At 45.0% G+C, this 18445-nt stretch overlaps 1 protein-coding gene across 1 annotated transcript; it reads right to left on the bottom strand.

Moving 5' to 3' along the window:
• Positions 1 to 200: 200 nt before the first annotated feature.
• On the bottom strand, positions 201 to 16748 carry LOC140722134 (E3 ubiquitin-protein ligase TRIM39-like). The gene is made up of 4 exons (XM_073036931.1): positions 16666 to 16748; positions 14945 to 14967; positions 14739 to 14857; positions 201 to 1328 (listed from the first exon to the last, which is right to left on the bottom strand). The coding sequence occupies exons 1-4, from the start codon at positions 16696 to 16698 to the stop codon at positions 766 to 768; spliced, it is 738 nt and encodes a 245-aa protein (XP_072893032.1). The 5' UTR covers positions 16699 to 16748; the 3' UTR covers positions 201 to 765.
• Positions 16749 to 18445: the final 1697 nt, after the last annotated feature.

Genomic DNA, 18445 nt, shown 5'->3' with positions numbered 1-18445 from the left:
AATATTTGCTAATTAACTCTTCAAAAGTCATCAATCGACCATCACAAAATAAATGAAAATAAAAATAAATAAATCTGCAAAAAGAAAAACAGATCCCCTTAATCACTAAAAATTAAACAAGATTGGGAGAGAGAACTTAATATGACCTTTGTTAATGAAGATGGTCAATTCTTCTTTGATATGTGCCAATCGCGGTTTAATTCAATTTAAAATTGTTCACTTACTATTTAACAAAGGAGAGACTATCCAAAATATTTCCTAACATAGACAATTATTGCGATAGGTGTAAAACTGAAGTAGCCACTTTTTCACATATGTTCTGGTCATGTTCTTCATTAAAATCTTTTTTAGAAATCTTTTTTTACTACAATTTCTAAAGCTCTGAAAATTAATTTACAACCTAATGTGCAAACCTTTGATTTCTGTCTATATATGCAGTCCTCGCATGACCTTTATCCTCCTCCACCTCACTATCTGCTCTAACACTCTGGTTCCCCTCCTTCTGCAAATCTTTTTTACCCACTCCCCCTCCCCCCCGAGCAGCACTAGCAAATCTACCCGCAAGGATGTTAGTTCCCCTCCAGTTCAGGGGCAAACCGTCCCGTCGGAACAGGCCCTACCTTCCCGGGAACAAAGCCCAATTGCTCAGAAACATGAAGCCCTCCCTCCTGCACCATCTCCTTAGCCACGTATTTAGCTGCACCCTCCGCACATTTATATTTACAGGGACTTTACTCCTGACGCCGGTCCCGGGACCCGACCCGTTTACAGACCCGGAGCGGAACCGGAGCAGATTCTCAGCCACTGGTTCACATCCACAGTCCGGAAGACAGGATAAAGTTTCCCCGTGAATTTATTCCCAGTGAAGGTGTGGAGATGGGACTTGGTCTCCGCGTTGTAAAATGAAACTGTCCCGGACTCGTAACTGAGATAAACTCCCACCCTCCCGGGGATGGGACCGGCAGGGAGACGGAACTCGGGGGAGAGGAGACCAACGAACACGTCATAATCCCGATGTAACACGTCATCATCCCGCCCGATGACCCAGAATCCGGTCTCCGGTCTCACACTGAACAACAATCCCTTCCTCTCCACAGACTCTGCGGCGACTCCCAGCCACCAGACCCGATTCCCCGTCACCTCCACCTCCCAGTAATGTCTCCCCGATGTGAATCCCTCCGATCCCAGCACACATTCCCAGTATGTGAATCTCTTCCCGGTGTCAGGGAGATCCCTCCGGGTCCCGGTCCCGGTACATCTCACACTCTTCCGATCCTCAGACACCTCGAGACACGGATTCGCGGTTTCCACATCCAGGGTGACAGAGACTAGGAGGAGAAGCAGAGAATTAGAGAGTCCCCGGGGATCGGGGGGAGACTCGGGCAGCACGGCCCCGGGGATCGGGGGGGGGAGACTCGGGCAGCGCGGCCCCGGGGATCGGGGGGAGACTCGGGCAGCGCGGCCCCGGGGATCGGGGGGAGACTCGGACGGCGCGGCCCCGGGGATCGGGGGGAGACTCGGGCAGCCCGGCCCCGGGGATCGGGGGGAGACTCGGACGGCATAGAGCAGTACAGCACAGGAACAGGCCCTTCATTCAATGTTCACATTAATTTGTGAGTGTGAAGTGGGGCAGTGTGATGGTTTGAGACAGTAAAGGAGGTGATAATGGGAACCAGTAGGGGAGAGATGAATGGCAGATTGAACCAGGAGGGGGGAGAGGTGGAAACCCCGTGGGTGAACTGTGTGTGTAGAGGTAATGAGAAGCTAGAGGGGGCAAAGATGGCAGATGAGGATGACTTTGTCCCCTTTCACACAACCCCATCCCCAGCAGCCCCTCATTAGGACAGGGGATGAATTTGCAGGAACCCTTAAGCAACACAGGTCCTGATGAAGTGTTTCAGTCTGAACCGTGGACTGTTTACTCTTTTCCATAGAAACTTCCCGGCCTGCTGTTCCCCAAACAATTTGTGTGTGTTACTCTGCTTTAAATATACGCAATTATTTGGCCTCCACAGTTGCCTGTGGATAAAGGAATTCCTCCTCATCTCTGTCCTAAATGGACATCCCTATAGTCGGAGGCTGTGCTTACCGTTCTCGACCCACCCACATCCTCCCAACATCAACTCTCTCCAGACAGGTGTCAGAGAGATCTGGCGAGACCCTTCATCAGGACCGGTGTAGCTTGGATTACCAGCATCTGCAGATTTTCTCCTGTTTGATTTTTAAAGCAGAAGTTAATAAGTAAACTTCTTGATTAGTCAGAGTCTCAAAAATTATGGGGAGGAGGTGGGAGAATAGGGTTGAGGTGGATAATAAATCAGCCATTCTTCTAAACTCCCATGAGTACAGGCCCAGAACCATCAAACACTCCTCATTTGTTAACTCTTTCATTCCTGGAATCATTCTTGTGAATCTTCTGGACCCCCTCCAATGCCAGTACATGTTTTCCGATAGAAGGGACCCAGAACTGCTCACAATACTCCAAGTGTGGTCTGACCAATGCCTTATAAAACCTCAGAATTACATCCTTGCTCTTGTATTCTAATCCTCTCGAAATGAAAGCAAACATTGAGTTTGCCAATCTTACCACTGACACAAACTGCAAGTTAACCTTCAGGGAATCCTGCACAAGGACACCCATGTCCCTTTGCACCTCTGATTTTTGAATTTCGCCCTGTTTACAGAATTGTCTCTGCCTTTATTCCTTCGACCAAAGTTGTACCTGCCTAAGTTTGTACCTGTCAAACTCTACCTGTGCTACAAGATCCTTATTCCGTATACTGGTGCATTCAAATAAGACCATAAGACAAAGCAGCAGAAGCCGGCCATTCGGCCCATCGAATCTGCTCCGCCATTTTATCATGAGCTGATCCATTCTCCCATTTAGTCCCACTCCCCCACCTTCTCACCATGACCTTTGATGCCCTGGCTACTCACATACCTATCAATCTCTGTCTTAAATACACCCAATGACTTGGCTTCCACTGCTGCAACAAATTCAGAGATTCACCACCCTCTGGCTAAAAAAATTTCTTCGCATCTCCATTCTGAATGGGCGACCTTCAATCCTTAAGTAATGCTCTCTCGTACTAGACTCCCCCACCATGGGAAACAACTTTGCCACATCCACTCTGTCCATGCCTTTTAACATTCGACATGTTTCTGTGAGGTTCCCCCTCATTCTTTAAAGTCCAAGGAGTACAGTCCAAGAGTGGTCAAATGTTCCACATATCTTAACCCTCTCATTCCAGGAATCATTCTAGTGAATCTTCTCTGAACCCTCTCCAATGTCAGAACATCCTTTCTTAAATAAGGAGCCCAAAACTTCACACAGTATTCCAAGTGAAGTCTTACCAGTGCCTTATCGAGCATCAACATCACATCCCTGCTCCTCTACTCTATTCATCTAGAAATGCATGCCAACATTGCATTCGCCTTCTTCACCACCGACTCAACCTGGAGGATAACCTTAAGGGTATCCTGCACGAGCACTCCCAAGTCCCATTGCATCTCAGAACTTTGAGTTTTCTCTCCATTTAAATAATAGTCTGCCCGTTTATTTCTTCTACCAACATGCATGACCATACACTTTTCAACATTGTATTTCTTTTGCCACTTCTTTGACCATTCTCATAATCTATCCAAGTCTCTCTGCAAACTCTCTGTTTCCTCAGCACTACCGTCCCCTCCACCTATCTTTGTATCATCAGCAAACTTAGCCACAAAGCCATCTATTCCATAATCCAAATCATTGATACACAACGTAAAAAGAAGCGGCCCCAACATGGACCCCTGTGGAACACCACTGGTAACTGGCAGCCAACCAGAATGGAATCCCTTTATTCCCACTCTCTGTTTCCTGTCAATCAACCAACGCTCTATCCACATATGTAACTTTCCCGTAATTCCATGGGCTCTTATCTTGTTTAGCGACCTCATGTGAGGCACCTTGTCAAAGGCCTTCTGAAAATCTAAATACACAACATCCACTGCATCTCCCTTGTCTAGCCTACTTGTAATCTCCTCAAAAAATTTCAATGGGTTTGTCAGGCAGGATTTTCCTTCAAGGAAACCATGCTGAGTTTGTCCTATCTTGTCATATGCCTCCAGGTACTCGGTAACCTCATCCTTGACAATTGACTCCAGCAACTTCCCAACCATTTCTCAAGCTAACAGGTCTATAATTTACTTTTTGCTTCCTTGCCCCTTTCTTTAATACCAGAGTGGCATTTACAATCTTCCACTAATCCAGAACCATGCCAGAATCTATTGACTTTTGAAAGATCATTGCTAATGCCTCCGCGATCTCCACAGCTACTTCCTTCAAAACACAAGGGTGCATTCCATCTGGTCCTGGAGATTTATCTACCCTGAGACTATTCAGCATCCTGAGTACTTTCTCTGTCGTAATTGTGACTGCGCACACTTCTCTTCCCTGACACCCTTGAGTGTCCCGTATACTGCTGATATCTTCCTCAGTGAGGACTGATGCAAATACTCGTTCAGTTCCTCAGCCATCTCCTTATCTCCCATTACAATTTCTCCAGCATCATTTTCTATCGGTCCTATATCCACTCTCACCCATTTTTTACTCTTTATATACTTGAAAATGCTTTTAGTATCTTCTTTGATATTATTTGCTAGCTTTCTTTCATAGTTCATCTTTTCCCTCTTAATGGCCTTCTTAGTTTCCTTTTGTAAGCTTTTAAAAACTTCCCAATCCTCTGTCTTCCCACTAATTTTTGTTTCCTTGAATGCCCTCTGCTTTGCTTTTACTTTGGCTTTGACTTCTCTTGTCAGCCACGGTCGCATCCTTTTTCCATTCGAAAATTTCTTCTTTTTTGGAATATATCTGTCTTGCACATTCCTCACTTCTCGCATAAACTCCAGCCACTGCTGCTCTGCCATCCTCCCGCTAATGTCCCTTTCCAGTCAAATTTGGCCAGTTCCTCTCTCATGCCACTTTAATTTCCTTTACTCCACTGCAATACCGACACATCGGATTTCGGCTTTTCTTTCTCAAATTTCACAGTGAACTCAATCATGTTACGATCACTGCCTCCTAACAGCTCCTTCACCTCAATCTCTCTAATCACCTCTGGGTCATTACACAATATCCAATCCAGTACCTCTGATCCCCTAGTGGGCTCAACAAGCTGTTCTGAAAAGCCATCTCGTAGACATTCTACAAATTCTCTCTCTTGAGATCCAGTGTCGACCTGATTTTCACAATCCACTCGCATATTAAAATCCCCCACAATTATCATAACACTGCCCTTCTAGCAAACCTTTTCTATTTCCTGTTGTAATTTGTAGTCCACCTCACTGCAGCTGTTAGGAGGCCTGTAGATAACTGCCATCAGGGTCCTTTTACCCCTGCTATTTCTCAGCTCAACCCAGAAAGATTCTTCCGATACTATGTCACCTCTTTCCAATGATTTAATATCATTTCTTACCAATAAAGCCACGCCACCCCCCTCTGCCTACCTGCCTATCCTTCCGATACACCGTGTATCCTGGGACGTTCAGCTCTTGCAGACATGCATCCTTTAGCCACGTCTCAGTGATGGCCACAAAATTATACCTGCCAATCTGTAGCTGTACGACAAGATCATCCACCTTATTCCTTATGCTGTGTGTATTTAAGTATAACACCTTAAGTCCAGTATTTGGTACTTTTTGTTTTGATTGCACTGCAACTCATCCCATTGACTGCAAATTTGCTCCATCACCTGCCTGTCCTTCCTGACATCTTTACTGCTCACTATCTTAGATTTATTTCCGTTTTCCTCCTCCTCCACTCTATCATTCCGGTTTCCCATCCCCCTGCCAAATGAGTTTAAACCCTCCCTAACAGCTCTATTAAACATTCCCGCTATGGTTCAGGTGTAACCCGTCCTTTTTGAACAGGTAATACTTCCCCCTAAAGAGATCCCAATGATCCAAGAATCTGAAGCCCTGCCCCCTGCACCAGTCTGTCAGCCACGCATTCATCAGCCTGATCCTACTATTCTTGCCCTCGCTAGCACGTGGCACAGGTAGCAATCCTGAGATTACTACCCTGGAGGTCCTGCTTCTCAGCTTCATTCCTAACTCCCGGAAATCTCTCTTCAGGACCTCCTCCCTTTTCCTCTCTATGTCATTGGTACCAACATGTACCAAGACAGCTGGCTGCTCGCCCTCTCCCTTCAGAATATTCTGGACCTGATCCGAGACATCCCGTACCCTGGCACCTGGGAGGCAACACACCATGCGGGTATCTCTACCAGGCTCACAGAATCTCCTGTCTGTTCCCCTGACTATGGAATCCCCTATGACTACCGCATTCCTCTTCCCCTCCTTCCCTCCTGCACAACAGCGCCAGGCTCAGTGCCAGAGACCTGGTCACCGTGGCCGTCCCCTGTCAGGTCATCCCCCTCAACAGCATCCAAAACGATATACTTGTTGCTGAGGGGGGCAGCCACAGGGGTGCTCTCCACTATCCGGGCATTTCCCTTCCCTCTCCTGACAGTCACGCAGTTTTCTGACCCCTGTAGCCTCGGGATGACTACCTCTCTGTAGCTCCTGTCTATCACCTCTTCATTTTCTCTAATAAGCAGTAGGTCATCAAGCTGCAGCTCCAGATCCCTAACACGGTCTCCGAGGAGCTGAATCTCGGTTCACCTGGTGCAGATGTGGCTATCAGGGAGGCAGGAGGTCTCCCAGGATTCCCACATCTGACACCCTGAACAAAGCACTAACCCTGCAGACATGCTACCTAATTCTACAGGAATGAAACAAAGAAAGATAGGTCTACTCACCCACTTACTTCACCAAACACACAAACTTTTTAAACCATTGGCTAATGTGCCCTGCTTTTCCCCCGTCCGTCCAGGCCGATTTGCCAAGGGGAGAAAAAGAGTCGGTGCCTCGCTCTCTCTTCCCGTTACCGCCTAAGCCCGTTGAGCCAAAGCCCTACACTCTGCTGCCACCCACTCCGCTGCCCGCTGTATAGGGTGGTCATCTTTTTAAACTCTCCGCACCGTCCTGCGCAGTCTCGCCGTTCTTGTACGCAAAGTTTTTTTTAAAAAAATCTGCCTTCCTTCAGAATTTAGCTCCCACGCCGCCCTTCTTGTCCCAATCTAAAAAAACACCTTCAGTCCTGTATTCATCAGCCTGTTCCACACTGTCCACATGAAATTCAGCAAGGCCTTTGATGTCGATGATAGACCACACTTGGAGCGTTGTCTGCATTTCCGGTTCCCAAATATGGGGAGGATGTCATTACACTGGACAGGAGGCTTCAGGAGGATGTTACCAGGCCTGGGGGCTTGGGTTAAAAGCAGAGAGTGGATAAGATAGATAGATAGATAGATACTTTATTCATCCCCATGGGGAAATTCAACATTTTTTCCAATGTCTCATACACTTATTGTAGCAAAACTAATTACATACAATACTTAACTTAGTAAAAATATGATATGCATCTAAAATCACCCTCTCAAGAAGCATTAATAATAGCTTTTAAAAAGTTCTTAAGTAGTTTACTTAAATACATTGAGTCCTAACCCCGGCACTTTAACATATCTTACTCCTGGCAGTTGAATTGTAAAGCCGAATGGCATTGGGGAGTATTGACCTCTTCATCCTGTCTGAGGAGCATTGCATCGATAGTAACCTGTCACTGAAACTGCTTCTCTGTCTCTGGATGGTGGTATGTAGAGGATGTTCAGGGTTTTCCATAATTGACCGTAGCCTACTCAGCGCCCTTCGCTCTGCTACCGATGTTATACTCTCCAGTACTTTGCCCACGACAGAGCCCGCCGTCCTTACCAGCTTATTAAGACGTGAGGCGTCCCTCTTCTTAATGCTGACTCCCCAACACGCCACCACAAAGAAGAGGGCGCTCTCCACAACTGACCTATAGAACATCTTCAGCATCTCACTACAAACATTGAATGACGCCAACCTTCTAAGGAAGTACAGTCGACTCTGTGCCTTCCTGCACAAGGCATCTGTGTTGGCAGACCAGTCTAGCTTCTCATCTAACTGTACTCCCAGATATTTGTAGGTCTTAACCTGCTCCACACATTCTCCATTAATGATCACAGGCTCCATATGAGGCCTAGATCTCCTAAAGTCCACCACCGTCTCCTTGGTCTTGGTGATATTGAGACGCAGGTAGTTTGAGTTGCACCATATCACAAAGTCCTGTATCAGTTTCCTATACTCTTCCTCCTGTCCATTCCTGACACACCCCACTATGACCGTGTCATCAGCGAACTTCTGCACATGGCAGGCTATTCAGCTGTACTGTAGGATGTTCAGGTGTGACCCGTTATCGAGGTAAATAATTCATAAGGAGCTTAAATAACGTTTGTTTTTCCAAGAAATGGGAGTACAGATCCAGAGGCCTCAGATTGAAAGTGAGATGGGAAATTTTTCTGAGTGGTCTATCGGGTAATATTCTCATGGAGAGGGAGGTTGGTAAATGGAATTTGACCTCAGACACTGTAGAAACAGGTAAAAATAAAATATTTTAAAATAAATTTGGGCAGGTGCACAGAAGGGAAATAGTTAAAGGTTAAACACACACAAGAACTTTTTAAAAGCTATTATTAATACTTTTTGAGAGAGTGATTTAGATGCATATCATATTTTGACTGAGTTAAGTATTGGTTGTAATTAGTTTTGCTACAATAAGTGTATGGGACATTGGAAAAAAATGTTGAATTTCCCCATGGGGATGAATAAAGTATCTATCTATCTATCTATCTAAAAATGGGCCATGCTCAAGAAGACATCTTAGTCTTGCAGATTGATGAAGTGGGCCGTGAGTTCAACATCCATCAAACCCTCCCAGATCATCCTCCTGAGGAATCTCACCCCGGAGTCTGTCTGTGAAGTGTTGATGTGACGTCACGTCAGAGGGCAGCTCAGTGCCACAGAACAGACAGACTGGGTAAGGACGGCAGATTTCAATCCTAAATGGGAATTTGTGCCTGTTTCTGTGGCCGTGTGTCACTCTCTGATAGTATATTGTCTGTGTGTGTGTGTGTGTGTGTGTGTGTGTGTGTGTGTGTGTGTGTGTGTGTGTGTGTGTGTGTGTGTGTGTGTGTGTGTGTGTGTGTGTGTGTGTGTGTTGATTGTGGTAAATATTCGTCTGGTGTGTATACACATTGAAGGAGAGTGTGCATATTGAAGAATTTGTATGTTACAGTGTGTCATCACATGTCTGGTGTGTGTTGACAATGTGTCACATGTGATTGAGTTGTTTAAATGAATAAATGACTGTCTCTGAAGAGACTGGTTTCCAGGTTACTGAGGGAAATGACAACGTACATTGCTGAGGCTCTGACTACAATCTACCAGTCCTTCCTGTGTATGTGTGTGAGGGAGCTTTGCCAGGCCGGTTATGCTGTGTGTGCTTCTCCCGAGATGAAATCTTGACCCATGTCAATGCTTGTTGGTGTGTCCGAGCTCATTCTCACAATGCTTTGATGTAGTGGTCTGATCACCATAAGACATAGGAGCAGAATTAGGCCATTTGCCCATCGAGTCTGCTCCGCCATTCAATCATGGCTGATCCTTTTGTTCCCTCCTCAGCCCCACTCCCTTCTCCCCGTAACCTTTGATGCTGTGTCCAATCTAGAACCTATCAAGCTCTGCCTTAAATGCACACAATAAGTTCCACAAATTCACCAGCTGCTGGCTCAAAATTGTTCACATGTGCTTTAAATAGATGCCCCTCTAATTTGAGGCTGTGCCCTGTTGTCCTAAACTCCACCACCATGGGAAACATCCTTTCCACATCTACTTTGTCTAGGACTTTCAACATTCAAAATGTTTCAATGAGATCCCCCCTCATCTTTCTAAATTCTATCGAGTACAGACACAAAACTATCAAACGTTCCTCGTATGATAACCCTTTCATTCCCGGATACATCCTTATGAAATGAACCTTCTGCAATGCCAACACATCTTTTCTTAGAAAACTGTTCACAATACTCAAGGTGAGGCCTCACCAGTGCCTTATCAAGCCTCAGCATCACATCCCTGCTCTTGGATTGAATGCTATCTAAACCCCTTGAATTGAATACTAACGTTGGATTTGCCTTCCTCACCATTGACTCTACCTGCAAGTTAACCTATAGGGTGTTCTGCAGAATGACTGCTAAGTCCATTTTCATCTCAGCATTTTGGGTTTTCTCCCCATTTGAAAAAAAAATCCGCACATTATTTCTACGACCAAAGTGCATGACAATGCATTTTCCAACATTGTATATCATTTGCCACTTTCTTTCCCATTCTCCTCATTCAAGTCCTTGTCCAGCCTAACTGTTTCCTCAACACTACCGGCCCCTCCACCAATCTTTGTATCATATGCAAACTTGGAAACAAAGCCATCTACTCCAGGACAACAGGGTATGACTTCAGGATTGAAGGACTTCCTTTTAGAACTGAGATGCGGAGAAATTACTTTAGTCAGTGTGTGGAAAATCTGTGGAATTTGTTGCCACAGGTGGCTGTTAAGGCCAAGTCATATTTAAGTCAGAGAGGATAGGGTCTTGATTAGCCAGGGCATCAAAGGGTATAGGGTGAAAGCAGGGGAGTGGGGATGACTGGAAGAATTGGATCTGCCCATGACTGAATGGTGGAGCAGACTCGATGGGCTGAATGACCTACTTCTGCTCCTATATCTTATGGTCTATTTCATCTGCTAAATCTTGATATACAGCCTAAAATGAAGGTGTCCTAACACTGACCCCTGTGGAGCACAAGTCACTGGCAGCCAACCAGAAAAGAATCCCTTTACTCTCATTCGCTGTTTCCTACCAATCAGCCAATGTCCTAACCATGCCTGTAACTTTTCGGTAATACAATGGCCTCTTAACCTGGTTACCACCTTCATGTGTGGCACCTTGTCAAAGGCCTTCTGAGATTCCAAATATACAACATCCACTGCATCCCCTTTATCTATCCTGCTTGTAATCTCCTCAAAGAATCCAACAGGTTTGTCAAGCAGGATATTCCCTTAATGAAGCCATGCTGACTTGCCCTGTCTTGTCTAGTGTCACCAAGTATTCTATAACCTCATACTTAACAACTGATTCCAATTTCTTCCCAACCACAGAGGTGAGGCTAACTGGTCTGTAATTTCCTTTGTGTTACCTTCCCTCTTACTTAAAGAGTAATTTTCCAGCCCTCTGGCACCATGCCAGGGTCCAATAATTTTTGGGAGATCATTTCAAATGCCTCCACAATGTCAAAACCTCTTTCAGGACACTAGGGTGCAGTTCATCTGGTCCGGGTGACTTATGTACCTTTAGGTCTTTCAGCTTTTTGAGCACCTTCTCCCTTGTAACAGTAACTGCACTCACTTCTCTTCCCTCGCACCCTTCAACACCGGGCACAGTGCTAGTGTCTTCCACGGTGAAGACTGGTGCAAAATATTTGGTTTATCTGCCATCTCTTTATCCCGCGTTATTATATATCCGGCCTCATTTTCCAGCGGTCCTATATCCACTCTCATCTCTGTTTTATTTTTTTACAATACTTGAAAAACAATTTGGTATTGTTTGCTAACTTGTTTTACAAAGACAGGTGTGTAAGCCTGAAGGATCATTGGAGACCAGAGTCACCCGAACCACAAACTGTACTAGTTGCTACCATCCGGGATATGGTACCACAGCATAAAAGCCAGGAGCAACAGGCTCCGGGACAGCTTCTTCAACCAGGCCATCAGACTGCTTAACTCGTGCTGACACAACTGTATTTCTATGTTATATTGACCAGCATGTTATACATATAATTCATCATAAATTACTATAAATTGTGCATTGCATATTTAGATGGAGACGTAACGTAAAGATTTTAATCCTCATGTATATGAAGATGTAAGTAATAAAATCAATTTAAATCAATTTCTTGTTTATTTTTCCCATCCAATCATCCTTTCAGTTCCTCTCTGTAGATATTTACAAGCTTCCCAATCCTCTGTCTTCCTACTAATTTTTGTTTAGTTGTATACCCTCTCATTTGCCTTTACTATAACTTGTCTTCCCTTATCAGCCACGGTTTTACTATTTTGCCATTTGAGTATTTATTTATTTTTGGAATACACCTATCCTTCACCTCTCACATTCTCCCAGAAACTGACACCATTTCTGCTCTTCTCTCATCCCTGCCAGCATCTCCTTCCAATTTACTTTGGCCAACTCCTCTCTCAGACCAATGTAATTTCTTTCACTCCTCTGAAATACTACAATGTCAGACTTTACTTTCTCCGTACCAAATTTCAAGTTGAACTCAGTCATGTTGTGAGCACTGCTTCCTAAGGTTTCTTTTAACTACTCACCTCTGGTTCAATACATAACACCCAATCCAGTAGAGCTGTTCCTCGAGTAGGCTCAACGACAAACTGCTGTAGAAAGCCATCACATTGCATTCAACAAACTCACTCTCTTGAGATCCTTTACCAACCTGATTTTCCCAATTGCCCTGCATGTTGAAATCTCCCATGATTATCATAACATTGTCCTTTTCATCAGCCTTTTCTATTTCCAGTTGTAATCTGTGGGCCTCAACCCACTGACTGTTGGGAGGCCTGTATATGACTGGTGTCAGTGTCATTTTTACTTTTGCAGTTCGTTACCTCAACCCACACGATTCAACATCTTCCAATCCTATATCACATCTAGCTGCTGATTTACCAGCAGAGCCACACCACCCCATCAGCCTTCCTTCCTTCCTCCGATACATTGTGTAACCTTGAACATTCAGCTCCCAACTACAACCATCCTTCAGCCACGATTCCGTGATGGCCACAACATCATACCTGACAATCGGTAATAGTGCAACAAGATCATCCACCTTATTTCTCATACTCCATGCATTGAGATATAACACTTTCTGTACTGTATCTGCTACCCTTTTTAATTCTGCATCTCTAATGCACTGATACTCACCCTGCTGGCTGCAATTTTCTCTTCTCATCTGTCTGCCCTATCTGACAGTGTGACTGCACGCTATCTTTTCATTTTTACAATCAGTTCTATCCCTTCACTCCGCTTACAGCCCCCCACCCCCACCAAATTAGTTCAGATCCTCCCCAACAGCTCTATCAAACCTCTCTGTGAGAATATTGTTCTCCCTCGGGTCCAGGTGCGACCCATCCCTTTTGAGCAGGGCATTCCTCCACCAGAACAGATCCCAATGATCCACGAACCTGAAGCCCTGTCCCCAGCACCATCTTCTCAGCCATGTTTATCTGTCAAATTGTCCTGTTTCTACCCTCACCAGCACGTGGCACAGGCAGCAATCCAGAAATTACAACCCTGGGGGTACTGCTTCTGAGCTTTCTACCAAGCTCTCCAAATTCTATTTTCAGGACCTCTTTGCTTTTACTTCCAATGTCATTGTCACAAATTTACCAAGATATCTGGCTCTTTTCCCCCCCCTCTCTAAAATGCTGCGGACACGATTCGAGGCATCCCTGACCCTGGCACCCAGGAGGCTCCCAACTACAACCATCCTTCAGCCACGATTCCGTGATACCTGACAATCGGTAATATTGCAACAAGATCATCCACCTTATTTCTCATACTCCATGCATTGAGATATAACACTTTGTGTACTGTATCTGCTACCCTTTTTAATTCTGCATCCCTAATGCACTGATACTCACCTTGCTGGCTGCAATTTTCTCCTCTCATCTGTCCGCCATATCTGACAGTCTGACTGCACGCTATCTTTGCATTTTTACCATCAGTCCTATCCCTTCACTCCAGTTCCAACCCCGCACCCCACCAAATTAGTTGAAACCCTCCCCAACAGCTCTATCAAACCTCTCTGTGAGAATATTGTTCTCCCTCGGGTCGAGGTGCAACCCATCACTTTTGAGCAGGTCATTCCTCCACCAGAACAGATCCCGATGATCCAAGAACCTGAATCCCTGTCCCCAGCACCACCTTCTCAGCCATGTTTATCTGTCAAATTATCCTGTTTCTACCCTCACCAGCACGTGGCACAGGCAGCAATCCAGAAATTACAACCCTGGGGGTACTGCTTCTGAGCTTTCTACCAAGCTAGCCAGATTCTTTTCAGGACCTCTTTGTTTTTACTTCCAATGTAATTGGTCCCAAAATGCAACAAGTTATCTGGCTGTTTTCCCTCCCTCTCTAAAATGCTGCAGACACGATCGGAGACATCCCTGACCTTGGCACATTCGGGTGTCCAATTCCCGTCCATACATTCTCCTGTCTGTCTCCTGACAATTGAGTCCCCTGTCCCTACTGCTCCCCTCTTCTGCCTCTAACAACAGTGAGAGTTGTGGTTCCAGAAGGGGGAAGACCTGTGTCAGTCAGAGTCTGCACTCACAGGGCACAGAGGACAATCCCTGTCACCACACTGATACTCGCTTTTATTCCCTACAATATCATCAAGTCAGTATTAAATTCCCAGCTCCTGTGGTAGATTCAAACTCATGTCCTGGTGTGTTAGTGCAGTGTGTCTGGGATCAGGACACAGTGGTTCATCTGCCAGTCCTGTGTATTGGTTGTATTGTGACCCTGTGCTGGTGTGTTCAGGGGTCTGACATCTCCAGCTGACCATGTGACAGTGATGCCTCCCAGTCGGTGGGGTTGATGTGGAATAAACTTCAGTTCCCCTTCAGTCCATTATCACAGCCAATCTTTGCTTCAGCTTATAAATTAATTGTGTTTCATGAATAAGTAAAAATGAATCTTTGTAAGTTTTACCTCGGTTAATGGCATCAAGTGTTTCTCTCAGCACTGTGTTCAACAAATAGAAGCGATCGAATTTTTCAACCGGTAGGGCCTCATCTGTCACTGACAATTCCTGGACATCGTCACTGATTCTGTAAATATTAAACTGCTGGTGATAAACTGAAATTTTGAAGTATTTTACAAAACCATACAGGGTTTCAGTAAAGAGCATGTCCTACCTCCTGTTCCGATGAGCTTCCTCCTGAAATAAATAAAAGCACAAATCTGATTAGACTTGGACTTAATGTCCACGTCCTGAATTTCATCCAAATCATTACAAGGTGTTGAAAATTCCCACTCCCACAGTCACAAACACACACCAGCAATACAGAACCATGGGGTAAATTACAGGGAAAGTTTCTGAAAGTTAGACAATTACTAAAAGGATGAATTTACAGGAAAGACAGGACAGGCTGAGCATTACCATCTGGATAAGATGTCAGAATGATAAAATGGAACAATTTAAGTTTAGTGATGGATTTGATTGTGTGCTGTTGGAAAATGTACCTCGATTTATGGCGAACACGAGAGGACACAGGTGCTTGGAAGTAGTACGGAGATGTCGGGTAAGTGTTTTGGAATGGGTGGAATGAGCTGCCGGCAACGAAGGTGGAGGCGGATGCGATAGGGTCTCTCACGAGACTCCCACACAGGTACATGGAGCTTGGAAAAATAGAGAGCTATGGGTAACTCGAGGTAATTTCTAAAGTGAGTAGATGTTCGGCACAGCATTGTGGGCCAAAGAGACTGTATTGTGCTGTAGGTTTTCTTTGTTTCTATTTATAGGGAGACTTACACTCAAAGATAAAATGCCAGGTTCTTAATAAATCCCACAAGAAATTTAGTGATGAGAATGTGGAACTCAGTGCCACAGGAGTGGTTGAAATGGAACATCAGAATTGAATGTAATGGGGAGGCTGGATAAACACGTGAGGGACCAGGGACTTTGAGGCACTGTTGCTGGGTGCGGTGAGTAGGTGTCAGGAGGCTTGTGCAGAGGGGAAATTGATAGAAGATGTACCGAATGGCCTGCTCATGACGGAGAATGGGACACAATCCCATGTAAAACTTATCCGAAAAAGTAGAGCAGTAAAAGTTTCTGTAATCTGATAAAAACCGGATATGGAGGATAAGTCTGATGTGTGGGTCACATTCTTTGTTCTCACTGATTGACAGACAGACCCTCACACCCACCGCACCAGACACACTCACAGCCTGTGACTGGAAATGGGAGTTAATGTGAGTTTTAAAGGATATTTAATGCAGTAATTAAGGGAACAATCAGTAGCTCTGTGTTATGATCAGAGTAAATCATTTCAGAAAAGATTGCATTCTGTCCTGGGATGTACAGAAGTTGTGGAAATCCAGTTTTAGGACAACAACAACTCTGAATAGTTGCATCAATTGTCTGGTGAGAAACAGTTTACTGCTATTTGTAAATGCTGTGTGTAGGAGCAATACGTCTGTTTTCTGTCCGCATTGTATTCTGTGTTATGTGCTTATTACGATAAACAGTCACGTGAGTGGGGACCTGGTGAAAGCGAAGGGAATAAGTTACATATTCGTACTTTGTTCTGGGCTGTTTTGAGCCTGGGACTGGCAGATAACATATCTTTTGTTAACCGATTCATTGCAGTTTAATTTATGATTAATTATGCTGAAATTTCATCGCTTAAATATTGTATGTTGCTGATAAAGGATCAGATATATGTCTCCGACATTTTAGAATGTCATTAGCGGAGTGATTGGAGGTTCGTCATGCAAGGTGAACACTCTGTGTGAGGTCGCCAGCAGCGGCAATTGATTTGTTAGAATTGGCTGCTGTGCTGTGTTTATTTCAAATATACCACTGTTCATTTAGTTCAATTATACAGAAATAAATTGAAATATAATCCCTCACCTTGAGAAATATCACACCGTCTTTCTGATCCATCTGTTCCTTTAACTTAGGGATTTCCTCCTGAATAATCTTTATATTCTCTTGAAACTGAAGAAGATTTTTCTCCATTGGATTGAGAATCCTCTTCTCTTCTTCCCTGAGATCCCTGAGTAAGCTCTGCTCTTTCTCAGTGATAATCTGGCGCAGTTCAGCAAACTGGGATGTGATGTGGGATTGAAGGCTGTGTGACTGTTTCTGTCAAATGAAAGGTGAAGATTAGTTTACTGCATTGCTGTGTTGTATTTCCTGATGACATTAAGGTGACCATTCAGCCCACTGGTGTCCTTACTACTTCTGAGACATTCACGTCAACCCCATTCCCTCACGTTTTCCTCAAACGTATTCTGCCTCATTGACCCATTAACTCCCACCTGATTCACATACACCCTCCCCCACATTCACAGGGTTAATTGTCATTAAACATTTATGTTCTTGAGATGTGTCTGTTCACAGGGAGAGCATGCAAACTCCACACAGACAGCAGCAGAAGTCAGGATCGAACCCAGGTCACTGGAGCTGCGATACTCGGCTATTCTGCATTAAATGGAGCAAAACTCGACAGTAATATCAGAAATTCCGCTCAGGAAGCCTCACCCGAACTCCGGAAATCTTCTCTTTCTGTTTCTGCTCCTTTTCCAGGAAGTCTGATTTCTTTTTCGTGAGAGAGTCTAAGGAAGATTTTAGCTGATCCTGGAAGTCAGAGAGTGAAGGAAATAGAAACAAAGATACATCAAAAGAAACAGGTGATCAAACCCGATTATCACACAAAATGCCGGAGGAACTCAGTGAGTCAGGAAGCATTTATTCAGGGGAAATAAACAGTCGGTGTTTTGGGATGAGACCCTTCATTAGGACTGGGAAGGAATGGGACTGAAGCCAGAATAAAAAGGTTGGGGATGAGAACCAGCTGACAGGTGAGACAACGTGAGGGGGAACGTGGGGGAGGGTGATGAAGCTGGGAGGGGACAGGTGGAAGAGGTAAAGGTTTGGAGAAGAAGGAATCTAATTCAAGAGGACAATCGACCATGGAAGAAACGTGAGGAACTGGGCTGTTTGCAGCCCTGAATGGTGATGAGGGTGGAGGTTAGGAGTCAGGTGTAGCACTTGTCCCGTTTTCAGGTATCAGTGTCAGGAGGGAGATCAGTGGGGAGGAGCGGGTGGATCAGGGCGATACAGGACGTAAAGCGCGATCCATATCGAGAGCGGTGAGTTGCGGGGTGCGGAGGTGGGCTGTGGGATGGAGAGATGCTAGAATCCCAACGGAGATGACGGAAGTTGCAAAGAATGATGTGCTGGTTATGGAGGATCGTGTGATGGTATGTAGGAGAAAGGAAATGTGTTAAGTGTTAAATTAATGTTAGTTTTACCGTGTAGATTTTAACAGCTTCTTTAATCGGCTTGAAACGGTGCTCTCTGTGTTCCTGCGCGTCTCTACAGATCAGACAGATCAGTGTCTTGTCCGTTTCACAAAACAGCTTCAGTTCTTCCTCATGTTCCTCGCAATGACGTTTACTTTCCTTCCCTTTCGGATTCAGGTTTAGGTTTCGAGCTTTTTCTGCCAGATTTGCTAAGGCCCGATTCACCCTGAGGGTGCGGTCAGCAAACACCGCTCTACATTCCGGGCAGGAGTTTCTCTGCTCCCTTTCCCAACACCGTGTGATACAAGAGCGACAGAAGCTGTGTCCACAGTCCTGTATAACCGGATCGGTGAAGAAATCCAGGCAGACGGGACAAATTACCT

Source organism: Hemitrygon akajei, unplaced genomic scaffold, assembly GCF_048418815.1.
Source record: "Hemitrygon akajei unplaced genomic scaffold, sHemAka1.3 Scf000070, whole genome shotgun sequence".
NCBI classification, from domain to species: domain Eukaryota; kingdom Metazoa; phylum Chordata; class Chondrichthyes; order Myliobatiformes; family Dasyatidae; genus Hemitrygon; species Hemitrygon akajei.
This window is presented reverse-complemented; position numbering and strand designations above follow the sequence as displayed.